The 12,632-nt window shown below is 39.8% G+C and overlaps 1 protein-coding gene across 49 annotated transcripts in view; it reads right to left on the bottom strand.

The window, feature by feature from the left end:
- The window catches only part of mical2a (microtubule associated monooxygenase, calponin and LIM domain containing 2a), a 122,375-nt gene that overhangs the window by 52,581 nt on the left and 57,162 nt on the right, over positions 1–12,632 (bottom strand). For all 49 annotated transcript variants that reach the window (XR_013815346.1, XR_013815347.1, XR_013815348.1 and 46 more), the window contains exons 5-10: positions 10,040–10,141; positions 3,384–3,539; positions 2,843–2,943; positions 2,179–2,436; positions 1,970–2,085; positions 1,703–1,829 (exon numbers count right to left, since the gene is read on the bottom strand). Coding sequence is in view for 46 of the 49 variants with exons in the window: in XM_079801497.1 (XP_079657623.1) it covers positions 1,703–1,829; positions 1,970–2,085; positions 2,179–2,436; positions 2,843–2,943; positions 3,384–3,539; positions 10,040–10,141 (860 nt within the window). In the remaining 3 variants the exon portion in view is untranslated. The remainder of the gene's footprint in view (positions 1–1,702; positions 1,830–1,969; positions 2,086–2,178; positions 2,437–2,842; positions 2,944–3,383; positions 3,540–10,039; positions 10,142–12,632) is intronic.

Here is a 12,632-nt window from a genome sequence, read left to right as displayed (position 1 = left end):
ACCCAAAGCCACGGCAACTGGTTATCACTTGCCCACCCGCGGCACCGCCCCAACGCAGGCCCGGTTCCAGAATCAAATCACTGAGGGTGCTTCTGAAATTACTGAGGGTGCTCTAGTAAATGTGCTCCACCATAGCAATGTACAGTGAGATATGTATGATTATTTATTTACTTTTCACTTTTACCAATAATTGGAATTTCACAAATATTTTGCTACAAATTGTCTATTAATCTATTAGTCTGCCTTTACATTTCTTTAATGTGTTACTAGTATTTTAACACATCTTCCTGAGAACCAGAAAAAAAGGTTTTGTGAATTTAGATTTTTTTTTAGGTCATTACATTGTTTGGAGCATAAAACAAACTAATGGAAATCAAAAACAATCCTATGTTATATACTATATCAGAACTAGAACTATTTATTGAGAAAATGAAAAGACATGGATAGACAAAAACAATGGGATTTTTTTTTTCATTCACCAGTCAATTTTTATACTTCAAGCTTTTTTTATCCAAACTTTGTATAAAGATGATTCTCAATGTTATGAAATATATAACAGAATAATTTGATATACCATTTACTACGCAATATGTGTGTAAACATGGCCATATGCCATTCCCATTCGATCACTAAAATGCTGTTATTTTGTCAGTTCATCGCGATCTCTCAAAGCTCCGTTATAAAAATTAAGTTGTCAACAATAAATATCTTACTTACATCGTGTCTTGTTAATGAGAGGTTATGCGAGCCTGCATTAACTCAGCACTGAATAGCCTAAAAACGCTGCTGTTTTGAGCAGTGAGATTCTGATCGCGTTTGATAGATCAACAACTATCTGTGATTGGCTACATTACTTACCGCTGCAAAAACACGCTGTGAACAGATGCATCTGACGCTTTCCAGAGGAAACAAATTTACAAATCTCACTTTGCTCTGCACCGCTCCGTTATGAATGCCCAAGCCAAGCAGCAGCGGGCGGGCGCATTTACATTCTGTGAGTGAGATCTCTCCGCTGTGGGCGGGTTGATAACATGAGGAACTAGCTCCTACTACTGGCTGTAGTCTTTAGCCTCTGGCCAAAAATCCTCAGATGACGCAAAATGACTATATTTGCGTCATCGGAGGATTTTTTCCAGAAATAAAATAATTATAATTATCTCGTCTAAGGGGGATATGAGGGGGGAAGTACCATAATTAGAATATACTACCGGGTTTCTACTGATACAAAGCCTAATGCTAAATCCCTGAAGTAACCCTTTAATACATTCTTGCTGAGTAAAAGTATTTCTTCTCTTTTTTTTTACCCTGGTTTCCACAAAAATGTTATGCAGCAAAAACAGCTTTCAACATTGATAATAAACATAAATGTTCTTGAGAAGCAAATCACCATATCAGAATGATTTCCAAAGGATCATGTGACACTCAAGACTGGAAATTCAGCTTTGCATCACAGGAATAAATTACAATTTATAATATATTCAAATAAAAAACAGTTCTTTTAAATTGTATAATATTTCACTGTTTTACAGTATTTTTAATCAAATAAATGCAGCCTAACTTTTTTTTAACAGGTATAGTATATTCATTTATTTATGGTGATTGTCATTGGTGTTTTATAAAAGCAATAAGTCACTTGAGCTTGTGAATTGCAGTGATTTTTTTAAATGATAGAAATGATGCACAGATAGAAATGCCATCTCACCTGGTGCGGCCTCACACAGTTTGAATTAAGGTTTGGATAGCGTGTTCCTGGATCTATGGTGTACGAATCAAAGTTTTTGGCAATGTTTTCAGGTGTTGTCTGAGGTAGCAATCGGTACAGACTCTCCCTAGAAAAATAACAACGAAGTAACAACATAAACAAGCTATTAACGGTATCATATGTACCTATTAAGGCTTTCAAGCTGTATGTGACTGTGTGTGTGTGTGCGGCTATTGTTTCCGCATGTGACTTTTGACCTTCACTGACCTCTCTGCCAGCACCTCGAGTGGATCTCTACCCTGCGCCCAACTTTTTACCATCCAAGCTGTGTCAAAGGCTGCCAGGAAGCCGCGGGCACAGCCTGTCCCCATAGGCCAGAAGGGCTACAGTTAGACAACCACAAACGCATGTCAGCAGAATCATAAATATAAATAAGCACAAGACTGATGATGATTATTTAGTCATAATCTCCTCACCTCTAGAAGGCTGTCTCCCACTAGTGCCACCAGTACACTATGACCAAACCTCTCTCTGACCAGAGCGGCGTTTTCTGAGGCGTGCATGCTGGTGAAGTCGAACATGGCCACATCAGACTGAGCGCAGTGGTTCATGGCGTAGTCCAGCGTGGGCAGCTGATAGTGAGTGGCGTAGTCGGCAGCCTCTCGGGCATACGCCAGCAAAGCCTCTTGATTCACATTCTCACTGTTCAACAGTGCTTCAGTGTCGATATAATCCTAGCGAATACAAACATTTCCACACCAAAAATAATGAATACTGTCAACATGAATCAACATTTCACTTCTGACCAAGCGTTGGGTAAAGACTGAAAAATTAAATCATGAAAACCAACATTTGAGATGTTGTGCAATGTGATTGGTCCACTGGTTAGTCCAGTTATCCAATCATATCCTCCGTTTAGGAATGTGACTTTTTTGTTGCACATCGAGGGATTTATTCAGTAAATGTGTTTCCATCTTATTATCGGATAAAATGTACATGATTTTACGATTTTATGCACATTTATGCTCATCTTGGTGTTTCGATCCAGCATTTTTTATGCAATATCCCACTATTCGCATAAAAATAGGTGGATGGAAACATGCGTTTTTGGAGAGTTCACTCAACACTTGCCAAACTCACATGAACGATGACACCCTTGTCCAGCAGGCTATGCTTCTTAGCTGTCATGACAAAATAGTGTGTGTTGTCTTTGTAGTATACGATGTTCTCAAGATCAATCCCTGCGAAAGAGACAAAACCGTGGTCTTTGCATGAATCTGTGTCATTCTCATCTGTAACATTTTCTTGCCTGTAATATGACAAAATGAGTCTTTCAGGTCAGTGGGAGTTTAAGACAGGATTTGAAAGGAATTCAGTTTCAAAGGGGTACGAGTCACGACAGGTACACAAAGCATTCGTATGTTTTTGAAGGGAGAAAGCCCATAATCCCCTGGAGGATAAACATTTACGTGACAAATCAGAGCACAAGGATGATAACTGAAATATTACCGCTCCTCACAGCAGATAACACTGACACGCTTACGGAAAACATTGCTGGAAATACCGGGATGAGGTGAAAGTTCATGGCTGGGAGATGTTTCTGTATTATCCAAGGAGCTGGATGCCTAGTTTAGACTAATGTGGTGCATTTTTAGTGTCTAATGTGTTGTATTTTGCTCACCGGTTTCCTGTTTGAGATCCAGAAAGAATTTCTGGTTGAAGATGAAGGCAACTCCACTTATCTCCTCAACCTTTGCCTCAGCGGTGGTGTTTCTGTTGATGAAGTTTGCGGTGATGGCGATGGCCAGTTTGCCACGGAATTCCTTTCTCCTGAACCCTGAGAAAGAGAGGAAGGGAAAAAGTGATGTTCTGGTCCCTACATAATGTTGGTCCCTCCTAAAATGTTTTGAAATGTTTAAAGCCCAGTTTCCACCGAAATTACCCGGAACAATTTGTCCCAGGAACTCTTTTTCCCCTAGACCTGCTGCTGTCTGCGTTTCCATTACGGTCTAAAGTACCATGAAGGTTAGTCCGGAGACGTAGGACTGCTCGCGACTTTCCCACTGGATTTCATTCTCCACATATAAGCTTAATAAAGCCTGAACCTAGTTTTTTACCCTACATTTTTAAAACTCCATTGTTGATTCGAATTGTAGACAACTCGTACTACACACAATGCAACAGACTCTTAGGTTGAAATAAAAACAATCAGCATGTTCAGCGCCCAAGTCTCACCCCCGAAAGTTCCTGAACTTTGAAAAAGTACTAGGGCCATTTTTTTCCAAATTTTTACCTGGAACTTTATTTAGACCCCGGTTCCTGTGGTTGAAACACACCGAGTTCCACCCCAAAGTCCCTAGTACCTTGGGAAAGTTCCCGTGGTGGAAACGTGGGAATGATGTTTGATGTCAACTAATGAAGTGAAAATGTGCCACTCTGCCAGTATCACAAGCCAATTATTTTAGGCTCAAAGATGCTCAATCTAACCAACTACAATAAGACAAACAGGGACAAACAGTTTGCCTGTCCACATCAAATAATGCCCAGTTTTTTTGGGTTTAAACTTAAAGCACAATGGAATTTAAAAGATAATTAATATTTTGCAATATTATTGATTCAACTGCACTGACACTAGCATTGCAACATCAACACTGATACTGAACTGAATCAACATTGAAAACTGACTTGAGCTGAATAATTACATTATTGTCTTATGTAGAGCAGTTTTACAACTGAAATCCAATTTGTTTCATAATTGACTGAACATTATCCCTATTATTAAGTTCTACTGTATATAAATAAATCTGATTTGACTAGACCAGGGTTATTATCACTAACTAAACAATCTGACCGATCTCTGAACGATCTTTAACGATCTGAGCACAAGGTCTTAAGAGCATGGCGCAGGTGCACTTAGGGCGTTACCGAATCCACTTTTGCTAGTTTAACGACGAAAAAACGGTCGACACATCCGGCGTATGGTCCAAAAAGGTTGTACCTAGTCTCTTAGGGTGCTTTCACATCTCTAGTTCGGTTCATTTGGTCCGAACCAAGTGCAAACAATTTAGCATTTTGTTACATTGTAGCATTTTTCAGCTTTTTTGGTTTCTTTTCACACCACACTGATTGCTTTGGTCCAAAACAGTTGAAACAAACCAAAATGCAGTCACATGACTACATCCACATCACTCATTGGCCATGGCGTATTTCCTAAACTGCGACTGCGCGGGCTGGTTTTGTCCCTGGCCATAATCTATTACATTGTTTGTATACACCACATGCAAACAATACATTTCTATAATGATGTGCAGATGCAGCTTGAAAAACAACGTTTTAATTCACTGCAAACGGCGAGCGCACATCGCTCGTCACTTCAAGCGAAGATCGAGCTGTTCTTGTGAGTTTTCGAAAGTTCAGACCAAATTTCTATGAGGCTCCGCTCCCCCTCACTACTCCAAGTTTGTCCGCAAGCTGCCATGCTAAAGTGCAAATTGTCAACAAACACTTCCTCATCCCATAATGCACAGCGCAGCTGACTACGGCAGCTTGTTTAGTCCAAAAATTATCAGTACTTTTTGAAGTTGGGTCTGTTCGAGGTCGGATCACGTTCTCACCACAAACGATCCTCTCCAGAGTTTGTTTGAAAGCGTACCAAAACCTCCTTGTGCGCACCCGAGTGTGATTGCCACTTTCACACCTGACCAAACGAACCACACCAAAGGGCAAAACGAACTCTAGTAAGATTCAACCGAACTAAATGAGGCAAGTGTGAAAGCACCCTTAATGAGTCGTGGGTGTGTTTTGGGGTGTAACGTGCAATAAACCAATCAGAGTCTCATCTCCCATTCCCTTTAAAAGCCAGTTGCGCTCGCACAATGGCGGATTTGTTATTTAATTGATGGAATTTGCTTCTCCAGAAATGAATCCTTTTATTTTTAATATTTAAAAATGTTTGTGTTGCTGCAAGCCCTGCAAATCACACTGTACAACATGGATCTAATAAACTTGGGTACGACATGTACACTCACCTAAAGGATTATTAGGAACACCTGTTCAATTTCTCATTAATGCAATTATCTAATCAACCAATCACATGGCAGTTGCTTCAATGCATTTAGGGGTGTGGTCCTGGTCAAGACAATCTCCTGAACTCCAAACTGAATGTCAGAATGGGAAAGAAAGGTGATTTAAGCAATTTTGAGCGTGGCATGGTTGTTGGTGCCAGACGGGCCGGTCTGAGTATTTCACAATCTGCTCAGTTACTGGAATTTTCACGCACAACCATTTCTAGGGTTTACAAAGAATGGTGTGAAAAGGGAAAAAACATCCAGTATGCGGCAGTCCTGTGGGCGAAAATGCCTTGTTGATGCTAGAGGTCAGAGGAGAATGGGCCGACTGATTCAAGCTGATAGAAGAGCAACTTTGACTGAAATAACCACTCGTTACAACCGAGGTATGCAGCAAAGCATTTGTGAAGCCACAACACGCACAACCTTGAGGCGGATGGGCTACAACAGCAGAAGACCCCACCGGGTACCACTCATCTCCACTACAAATAGGAAAAAGAGGCTACAATTTGCACAAGCTCACCAAAATTGGACAGTTGAAGACTGGAAAAATGTTGCCTGGTCTGATGAGTCTCGATTTGTGTTGAGACATTCAGATGGTAGAGTCAGAATTTGGCGTAAACAGAATGAGAACATGGATCCATCATGCCTTGTTACCACTGTGCAGGCTGGTGGTGGTGGTGTAATGGTGTGGGGGATGTTTTCTTGGCACACTTTAGGCCCCTTAGTGCCAATTTGGCATCGTTTAAATGCCACGGCCTACCTGAGCATTGTTTCTGACCATGTCCATCCCTTTATGACCACCATGTACCCATCCTCAGATGGCTACTTCCAGCAGGATAATGCACCATGTCACAAAGCTCGAATCATTTCAAATTGGTTTCTTGAACATGACAATGAGTTCACTGTACTAAAATGGCCCCCACAGTCACCAGATCTCAACCCAATAGAGCATCTTTGGGATGTGGTGAAACGGGAGCTTCGTGCCCTGGATGTGCATCCCACAAATCTCCATCAACTGCAAGATGCTATCCTATCAATATGGGCCAACATTTCTAAAGAATGCTTTCAGCACCTTTTTGAATCAATGCCATGTAGAATTAAGGCAGTTCTGAAGGCGAAAGGGGGTCAAACACAGTATTAGTATGGTGCTCCTAATAATCCTTTAGGTGAGTGTATGTAGACTGTACGATGATGACACCTATTGAATCATAGGCTATGACGCAAGAATAAAATGTAATCAGCATGCGCTAGTGGTAAACAAACAGAGGAAGATGAATCACACTTTGGCAACTGTGGTTTTTATCTGTGCTGAAAAAAAAGAGGAAGAGAAAGAGGAGAATATGGACGCGGTCATGGCTAGGGAAAAGAGGCCAACTTTGCATGCACATTTTGCACATGGAGCTTGAGGTAAGTACACTCTAAAAAACGCTGGGTTGAGCCTGTTTTTGGGTTATTTTTTTCCATGGTTGGGTAGTTTCTGTGTTACCCAGCCATTGGTTTAGTGGCTGGGTCAATCTCACTGACAGTCGAAACAATACATTCCTCCCCCGCCTGCCCTCCAACGCAACAACCCAGCTGATTTACACAGAGCGCAGGCATTTTGCATCCTCGTCAGATGAGAGCAGACCTCAACACTTCTGAATTGGTGCATTACTCCTGTAAAATAACTTTACAGTGCTGTAAATCATTTTATTTAATGCAATGCAATGTACTTTTTCCTTGAATTAACTGATTTTTTATTTGTTATAATACTGACTATTACTAATTTGGGACCCACTTTATATTAGGTGGCCTTAACTACTATGTAATAACATTTTAATTAATCATTTGATACAATGCACTTATTGTGTACATACATGTTTTTACATTGTACTTACATTTGAAAAAATACCTGCATGTAATTACATCTGTAATTAATTTCTGTAGTTACATTTGTAATTACACAGCTGACACTTCCCTTACACCTAACCCTACCCTTAAACTAACCCATACCACCACACCTGTCCCTAACTCTACCCCTATCCCACCTCAATATCAGCAAAAGTGTTTTGCAATACAATTTGAACACAGTAAGTACATTTTACTTATTTTTTTATGTAAGTACATAGTACTTAAGGCCACCTAATATAAAGTGGGGCCCTAATTTGGATGTTAAAATATGTTTTCAGAACTCTGTGCTGTTTGTTTATGTGCAGGAAATAAGGAGCCTGTCATGATATCTTTCAGCTAAAGCGACCCATCACGGCTCAGATTTCGGCAACACACCGCTTTGCTTACGACAGGAATATATGTGGAAAATAGAAGAAAACTAATCAAAGAAGAGATTGGCTGCAGCGAGTTTTGTGCTTTTAGTCGGTTCGTTGGCGTGAGAAAAAAATAAGAGAAATATGGTCAAATTTGGTTTTAAACGCAAGTTATTAAATATATATTACTTTTAAAAAGCTATTAATTGTATAATTTGTATGATTGAGTTGTCATTCTATTCTGCACTTTTTCACTCACATGTACTCGTTTTTTTAACTCTTGCCTGATTTTTGTGCATTCCCTGTTGTTCTTGCTTATTAATAAATGTTCACCTGTGCCTGTTACTCTAGTAATTCTGTGTGTGATTTTAATGTGTTTTGGGTTCATTTAAGCCAGCAATATAGTCATTTTTAATCAATAGTTGAGTTTAATAAAACAACCCAGCATGTTGGGTCAAATATTTAACTCAACCAGCTGGGTAAAACAACCCAACGCTGGGTTTGTCCAATTTTGACCCAGTGCTAGGTTGCCAAATAACCCAAATTTACTTTAGTTTTAAGTTTGTAGTTTTAAGTTTTAGCACCATGTCGCGTTGATCAATCCGCCATATCATTTAGCATTTTTATTGGCTAGTCAGTTGACGTAGGTCGTAGCAGCAAACACACTGTGAGATGTAAATGCTAAATTTCTGACACTGTCAGAAAATGATCGCAGGCTATCTTTGGTCACAAGGCCATCTTTGAACCTCTCTCACTGTATGACGTAGGAGCCACAGAAATCGCCACGATTGGCCATCTTTCCCCTGGGACGGCCCAAAGTCGTACAATGTGTACTGGGCATTAGTTGCTCAGTTATGAAAGTGGAAGGAACTTAAAGTGGATTTTAATTACTAGAACTAAACACTAATAAATCCATCCTTCCCAGGCAAACTTTACAAAAATGGCACAAGCTGTTCAAGTGGGTTGACTTGGCTCTCGTTCCTCATCCTGCAAAATGATGCATGAGTGTCTACAGAGCTCCTCCACGAACAGACACACATTTGATAAAGAGCCAGAACTGCTCCATTACTGCCATGTTGTTAACTCGCTAAGACATCAACTCTCCTCTTCATCATCTGCGTTACTCAGCCCAAATGTGGCTGCTTTCGTCTGACCGCTGCTCTGTCTCAGATTGGGATAAATTTAACATTCCCTAGACGCCCTGAACTGGCTCACTTAATGTCCAAAACAAGCTTGGGTTCTTTTTCCCTACGGTTACTCATAATTGGGCAATGAGCTAACATCTCATAGTTTGGAGGGCCCCACAAATGGCCTTTTTTGGAAAAAGCATCTGATTAGGGATCAGTGCAAAGATGACGAACCTGGAAAACAGAGTCCAACGGACACACATCATCAACTGAAAAGCGTTCAAAAACCCTGAGAGCTCCTCGACGGCACATGCTGATTCGCTGAACTCATTTGTAACCGGTGGGCGGCTGGTGACATCATGCAGTATCGCTTTTCACAGCACAACTCGATTTTATGGCTTAATAACCTTCTTGGATGAAACAATCCATTCTAGGGACTTCAGCCAAGAGCACAGGCCAAATTTATGAGGTTGTTTTAAAGATAGGAGAAGGGTAACAAAGAGAGGTTTGGGATTATATCTGAAGAAGTAGGCTAAGACTTGCATCAATTTTGCTTGTATTTAGTGAAGTTAAGTTAAACTTCGGTACGTAATCCATCCTGCACCGGTTGTGCTGCAGATGTGAAGGATACCTCAAATTGTGCGACTTGTTGAGTGTGCTATTATGTTATTTGAAAGACCATATGACATGCTATTTTAATGCTCTCATATTTTAGGTAGGTGCAATTTTAGTTACTCTTAGAACAGTTTGTAATCATAGAGCAAAGATTATTATAGCCTCTTAGTTACTGTGCAAACAGAGAGGGCGGCATGTGTATTTATTTTAGTGGACATAATATATGTAATTCAGTATTTCAAATCTGCGACGTTTTTTTAATGGCAACTGAGCAGTTCATACCTTCTAAAGAGTTTCGTCTCCCATCAGCTCCCACCACCACATCAAAGTCGAAGTCGGCCACAGGATGATCCGCAGGCCGGATCTCTGCCCTCCAGCCCGGCCCTGCAGAAACACACACGTTCATTCATAATAGAAATGACAAATCACACATGGGGGTGTTCTTAATATCAACTTGATAATGCGATTAAATGAAGAGTAACATGCCACATCTCAAACTGTGCTGAATCTGAATCGTAACCCTCTGGGGTTCTTTGGGTCAAAAATGACCCGAAGCATTTTATAAAAAAATATTAAAAATCGTAGCTTCATCGGAATGGTCCGAAATTTGGTGACTTTATTGGTACTTGGTATATGAACACCCAAAAAAATTGGGGACAGGATATGAAAAGTCTAAGTGGTCGTAAAAAAAAATAGTCACACTCAGGACCATCGGGTCAAAAATTACCCCCATAGGAAATGAATGGGAAATTGGCAAAAATATGAAAATACAGAGTTTTTTTGTGCATACAATCTACAAATCAGCCAGGATGCAGAAAAAAAGGACTCAACTGTGAAGGGGTGAAACTCTAAAACATCAAGAGTGCAAAACAGACAAAAAAACAACACACAAAAACACAATTAGCTGTTGAGTCCTTTTTTTCTGCATCCTGGCTGATTTGTAGATTGTATGCACAAAAAAACTCTGTATTTTCATATTTTTGCCAATTTCCCATTCATTTCCTATGGGGGTCATTTTTGACCCGAAGGTCCTGAGTGTGACAATTTTTTTTTACGACCACTTAGACTTTTCAAATCCTGTCCCCAATTTGTTTGGGTGTTCATATACCAAGTACCAATAAAGTCACCAAGTTTCGGACCATTCCGATGAAGCTACGATTTTTTTATAAAATGCAAGATCCACTATAGTGGTAAAAATGTGCTATTGCGTGATAAAAATGCTCAATGTGTCCACCGGATGGCACCGATCTCATTAAAAAAATTGCCTCTAAAAATGAAAATACAGCTTTAATAAAAAAAATAATAATTAAAAAAAAAAAAATATATATATATATATATATACATTTTTTATTATATTTAATGGGAAAAATGGGTCATAATTATTGCATAAATATTAATTATAAATCATAAAATTATCTTAAACCACCAAAAAAGAAAAGAAAAAATATTATTGAACAAAAATATATTTCATTGATTTTACTCAAATCTTTTTTATCTTAATCCCACCCTCCGGGTAATTTTTGACCCGAAGGTCCTGAGTGTGAGCCATAAATGAAGAACCCCAGAGAGTTAAATATGAACTCAAACATTTCCCATTATCTGAGCTGCTATCCACCTTCATTTTATAGCTCTATACTCGTACCACATACCAACAACTGATTTATTTGTTTCTATTTTTATTTCTCCCAAGGACTTTTAAAAGAAGCATCTGAGAGTTGATACAAAACCGGGAACTGGGAAGTCTCTGCGAAAGAGCAACATCTGAGCAATATGTTTTCCTCTGGGGAGGACAGGAGCTGGGTGGAGCGACAGGACAATAAATACAAATATGAAAATATTTCAAAAAACGTCATCCAAGTTCACTCCTGAGGGACCGCTCTCGCTGTAAGTGAACCGTAGGTTGTTTTAAATAAAAATAATCTGCTAAATGGAAACAGATTTTTCTAGCAGCTACACATTTCGACAATGTTATTCGTGTAAGCATTATGCAATCATGCCTAGAACACTGTGCATTCCAAAACATATAGTCACAGCAAGTCATTCAGCTAGTATTAATAACCATCAATGTCAAACGTTCAGAGTACAACCAGAACTTGCCTAAAGAATACAAGATCCAACTGAACTATATCCAGGATCATGAGTATCACTCCAAGGCCTCAGTACAGTCACAGCAAGCACTCATTCTTAATTTAGAAAGCTCTTTTGTTTTTATCAGCCTGCTGTCATTGCTGATGAAGGGAGAGAGATGGATTGCTAATGGTCTAGAAGTCTAGAGGTTCAATCAGAAGCTTACGCAATGTTGTTCTTCTTCCAGAGATGACCGAAGCGCCCACATGTGGAAACACGCTACCTCACAAAGGACCTGGACCTATGAGATCTGTTTCTAATTACCATGATCGACTAATCGCTTCTTCATTTTTCTGATCTCTGTGTTAGTAAAAAAGGGGGGGGGGGGGGGCGTCTAATGCTATTTCATGCATTCTGACTTATTTACACTGTTAAAGAGTTGAATTCTCATGCTAAACACGGCCAACATTTCTAAAACAAAATGAGTTAGACGTATGAAAGAGTATTTCTGTGCCAACACTCCTTCAGGATTCAAATAAGTTTCTGAAAGTTTTTTTTGTATGATGTCATAAAGGGCGGAATTCCTTGTATGGGCCCTTCTCCCGGGTGAGAGCGCACACACACACACACATCAACCCGTGTGTGTGTGTGTGTGTGTGTGTGTGTGTGTGTGTGTGTGTGTGTGTGTGTGTGTGTGTGTGTGTGCGAAGTGCCATCAACAAGCTTTGTTCGGGTTATGGGAGCCGTCGGCAGCGCTGTCATTTTGTTTTTAGACCACGAAATCAACAATGTCACTAAAGAAGTGTGT

The sequence above is a fragment of the Gobio gobio genome (assembly GCF_949357685.1).
Source record: "Gobio gobio genome assembly, chromosome: 2".
Classification (NCBI taxonomy): Eukaryota; Metazoa; Chordata; class Actinopteri; order Cypriniformes; family Gobionidae; genus Gobio; species Gobio gobio.
This window is presented reverse-complemented; position numbering and strand designations above follow the sequence as displayed.